The following is a 4971-nucleotide window of genomic DNA, read 5'->3' on the forward strand; positions in this document are numbered from 1 at the left end:
TTCAGCCAGCCTTGGTCCCACCAAGGCGAAAGCTGCAGGAGCAGGCCTGTAGTTTACAGAACACCTGGGAGAGGCTGTGGGTAGCTGGGTAATTTCCAAATTAGTTGTAGGAGAAACCTAACAAAACAATCTGCAGGCTAAGCATCCCGGGAGCTCTCCGTGAAGACTGACAGCCTGGAATCCAGCAAGTACAATGCACCGACCACAGGCGGGAGGGCCCTTCCTCCTTGGCGGGAGGAGGGCTGACTTCCTTCCAGCAGGGGCCCGTCTGGGCCTGCAGCCGGCCTGATAGGAGAGCAAAACCCCAGAACTGAAACAGGCTTTCCACCCAAATCCCAAACTATAATGAACATAAACGACTTTTCCAAAACACTACTGCAAGGTTGGCTGGCCGGTGAGTTACGTGCCCTGGTAGACACCTCACTTCTCAGCAAGGGGCTTTCAGGCCTCATTTTGAAGATTTCCTCCTGAATCCATCCTCAGGAAACCTGGGCTGTGCCCCCACTACCCCCTGTAGGCTACACACAATTGCACGAAATGAACCTGGAGTCTGATATACTGTTAGTAATGGTCAAATCTGAACATTGTTTGGTACTTTCTATTTTCTGAGAGGCGGCCTGCCTTCGTCAGAAAAGCACTGGTTCAAGTCCTGGCTCTGGTACCAGGGTAAGTCTGAGCCTAAACTTCCCCAGCAATAACATGGGTGCAACAGTGCCTTCCCTCTCTGATACCAGTCACAATGGGTAACATTCAGTGAGCTGGCAGGGCAGGCACTACCTAGTGCTTTTCAGTCTCCACAAAATCCCCTGGGAGACAGTGACCATGAACTATAAGAAATGGTAGGAGCAGTTTGAAACCAGGCAGTTGGGCACCAGAGCTTCTAGGTGATAACACTTTGCATCATGAGGCTCCTGGTTCAGAGAAGCACTAGGCTAGAAGTCAAAAGACTCAGGGCTGCTCTCTAATTGCATGGCCAGCCTTCAAGATCGTGCCGGAGAAAGACAAGAAGCCTAAGAAATCAACCTGGAAGTTTAGTTTGGATCTTACTCATCCAGGAGAAGATGGAATTTTTTTTTTTTTTTTGCAGTACGCGGGCCTCTCACTGCTGTGGCCTCTGCTTCTGAGAAGCACAGGCTCCGGACATGCAGGCTCAGCGGCCATGGCTCACGGGCCTAGCCGCTCCGCGGCATGCAGGATCCTCCCGGACCGGAGCACGAACCCGTGTCCCCTGCATCGGCAGGCGAACTCTCAACCACTGCGCCACCAGGGAAGCCCGAAAATGGAATTTTTGATTCTGGAAATTCTGAACAGTTTCTACGTGAGAAAGTTAAAGTTTTTCCAGGAAAAACTGGAAATCTTGGGAATGTTGTTCACATTAAAGCCTTCAAGAATAAAATCATGGTTGTTTCTGAGGAACAATTCTCTAAAAGGTATTTGAAATATCCTACCAAGAAATACCTTAAAAAGAACAATCTTGGTGATCAGCTTCGGGGGTTGCATCTGTTGAGGAGACTTAACGAACTTCGCTACTTCCAGATTAGTCAAGATGAAGATGGACCTGAGTCTGAGGGGCAGTGAAGCCATCCCTTATAGGCCTTTGCTTGCTGATAAAACAAATGAAGCATACAAGACAAAGAAACATCTAGAAATTGACCCTTAGATTATCAGTGAATGCAAAACACTGTACTCATGTTAAGCATTCATCTCTTTAGGTGTATGCTGTTTACATGGTTCTTTAATACTTTCTATAAGCAATATTTAAATAACTTATAGCTAGTGGAATTTCTTCCAGGATTTCTGAAATGTATTGCTTTTAAAAATGTCCTCGACTTAAAGTGTATAGTTTAGTATAGGAAAAAATGAAGCACAATTTTGGGTGTAACTTTAGATAATAAAATATTTAAAATTTTAAATAAAAAGAAGATTCGGGGCCTCACCCCTCCACAGCCACCAACTTTGTGTGTGACCTTGAATGAGTCCCTTGCCTTTGGCAGTCTCATCTATACATTGGGTACATGTGTGTGCCTGGGGGTTATCAGATGGACTCCGGTGTCCCTTTAGCATAACGTTTGGTGAATCTGAGACCCGTCCCCTGAACACAAACATGAGAATGGAATAGCATAATATGAAAGTTTCTGTAAACTGTAGTGTGATAGTTTATTTCCAAGCCCTTCCATGTCTTTATCTCATGAAGTTCTCAAAACAACCTCAAAGTGATTGGGGGTGAAGTGAAATGGAAGTTTTACTGCAATAGTGTTTATAGCATGGGGAGCTAAAGCCCAAAGAGGGGTCACCAGCAATTTCAGTGGAGCCCACACTAGACTTGGGACACCAGGCTCTGACCCAGTGCTCTTGCAGTTACACTGTGTGAATTATTACAAATGAATGGATACCCACAGCACTTTAATGCTGTGCCCGGCATTGTGCCTTGCCTGCCGTAGTGGGTGCTCACAGCATGCAGACCTAGGAAAGTGGCTTGGTAGTACGAAGTATGAGAGCCAACCCCCACCTTGGTTACTCAGCCTGGGTCCAGGGGGGCTTAGGATTAGTACACACCCAGATCTGGGCCCAATCTTACAGGCTGCTCAGACCCAGAGTTCTCAGACATAGCCTGGGTCCCCAGGCCCCTGCCCTCCGTCCACAACCTATTATGTTCACCTTCTAGATAGCTGATGGTTACCCCAGGCCTGATGTGCCTCACACCCCATCTGTCCCTCCCACCTGCCCCATAGGGTCACACACTATGGCTCCCAGTCATCATCCCTCCTGGTATTCACAGTCTGTGTAATCCCCTCCCATTGAGTCTAGTGACTTGCTTCTAATAAACAGGATATGGGAAAAGTTATAAGATGTCCCTTCCATGATTAGGTTACAAGACACTGTGACTTCCGTTTTGCTAGCACTCACTCTCTTATGTGCTCTAATGAAGCAGGCTGCCATGTTGTAAGATGTAGTATGGAGAGACCAAGATGGTAAGGAACCAAGGGACTTATGAGGAACTGAGACCTTAGTCCAACAGCCTATAAGAACTAAACCTGCCAGAAACTATGTGAATGAGCTAGGAAGCAAATCCTTCCCAATCACATTTTGAGATGACTGCAGGCTTGTGAGATACCCTGAAGCAGAGGGCCAGAGAAACTGAGATCAGAAATGTTACAATTTTAAGCCCCTAAGCTTTGGGATAATTTGTTACGCAGCAGGTAACTGGTACATGGGAAGCACTCTCACTTCCACTATAGTCTCCAGCCAGGCTGCCCCACCTCAACCAGAAGACACACACACACACATATACGAATGCCTCTTCCCCTTGGGGTGGAAGATTTGAATACTTCTGCTAGGTCAGCCTAGACTTGTTGAGGGGACTCTGAAGCCTGGGGATCCCCCCAGCCTTGTGCACTCCTTTTTTTCTTTTTTTCTTTTTTTGGCTTCAACATGTGGCATGTGAGATTTTAGTTCCCCCACCAGGGATTAAACTCATGCCCCCTTGCATTGGGAGCACGGAGGCTTAACCACTGGACTGCCAGGAAGTCCATTTTTTTTTCTTGTGCACTCCTGACATTCAGAGGGAGCAACGAGACTGGGGAGCCCCCTTGAGATGACAAAGGGAAGGAGGGCCAGGAGAGCTGCCCCCAAGGAGCCTAGGCCTATCCTTAGGACCCCTGGTTGCCCAGCCAAGTTTCACAATATCCAAGTCCACCTTGCAGCCTTTGGAAAAATGAATATGTACGGTGTCAATAAATGCAGATTCAACGTACTTTCTTTTGGCCTTTAGGTCTGACATTAAGATTAGAATTAATTGCTCCCAAAAGGAAATGAGTAACACATATTACAACCTTAAGCCAGAGGCTTACCTTTGGAGACCTCAGCCAACCCCAATCCGGGCTGAGCTTTTCTCAGAATTACATCCATGACTTCTCTTCCACGCTGGGTTTGGGTGCTGTTTGAGAGAAAGGCAGTGTTTCCTAACACTCCCTTCTTCTGAATTATTTAGATTCCAAGGGGAATGCAGAAACTACATGACGTCATGGCAAGATCTTTCGGACTGTGCCATGGAAAACTTAGGCAAGATCGGCCATGTTTTTAAGTAGGGCTGTGAGTTAAAAACAAACCAACAGCACATGGGTCAGCCAGGAAATCCAGGATGGGTAGCAGCATGTGTGAAGACAGCTTAGCCAATACTGTGCTCACTATGAGTCAGGAGTGTCATGAAGCTGCCATAATAATGAACTTGGAGACTGTATTAAAAGAAGGAGAGCACTCAGAGCAAGGAGCTGACGGCCCTGCCTGACATTGCCCTGTTCAGGGCGTCTGGATTGGCCCTGAGCTTCACATGTTTTGAGGGACATTGATCAACTGGAATGTCTCATGAGAAGACAATCAGGATGGGGAAGGGGCTGCAGCCTGGGTCCTGGGAGGAGCACTTGGAAGAATTAGGCTTGTGTAGCCTGAAGAAAGTCAGACTGCAGCACAATGTCCTTTCTTCAAGTCCCTGAGTAGTTTCCAGGACAGAGATGCTGGAAGAGGTGCACACTGATAGCATCAATGCCATGTAGCAACAGACTTCAGTCAATAAAAGGAAGAAGCTTCAAAGAGTCAGAGGTAGACAAGGGTGATACTGGCTGGCTCAGGCAATAAAAAACTCCCCATTCTGGAGGGATGTCCAAACACAGTTGAAAAAACAGATGGGGATGTTCACAGAACAGAAGGGAAAGCTGAGGAATCAGGTCTTAAAAAGGACAGAATTGGGGCTTCCCTGGTGGCGCAGTGGTTGAGAATCTGCCTGCCAATGCAGGGGGCACAGGTTCAAGCCCTGGTCTGGGAAGATCCCACATGCCGTGGAGCAACTGGGCCCGTAAGCCACAACTACTGAGCCTGCGCGTCTGGAGCCTGTGCTCCGCAACAAGAGAGGCCGTGACAGTGAGAGGCCCGTGCACTGCGATGAAGAGTGGACCCCGCTCACCGCAAATAGAG

General features: G+C 47.7%; 1 protein-coding gene across 1 annotated transcript; it reads left to right on the forward strand.

Annotated features, from left to right (window-relative positions):
* Window positions 1–345: 345 nt before the first annotated feature.
* Window positions 346–1578, forward strand: LOC307054792 (ribosomal protein eL22-like; the record flags this gene model as incomplete). Its single annotated transcript, XM_079706682.1, has 3 exons — window positions 346–394; window positions 978–1049; window positions 1268–1578. The coding sequence occupies 3 exons, from the start codon at window positions 346–348 to the stop codon at window positions 1576–1578; spliced, it is 432 nt and encodes a 143-aa protein (XP_079562808.1).
* Window positions 1579–4971: the final 3393 nt, after the last annotated feature.

Source organism: Hyperoodon ampullatus (genome assembly GCF_949752795.1).
Source record: "Hyperoodon ampullatus genome assembly, chromosome: 6".
NCBI classification, from domain to species: Eukaryota; Metazoa; Chordata; class Mammalia; order Artiodactyla; family Ziphiidae; genus Hyperoodon; species Hyperoodon ampullatus.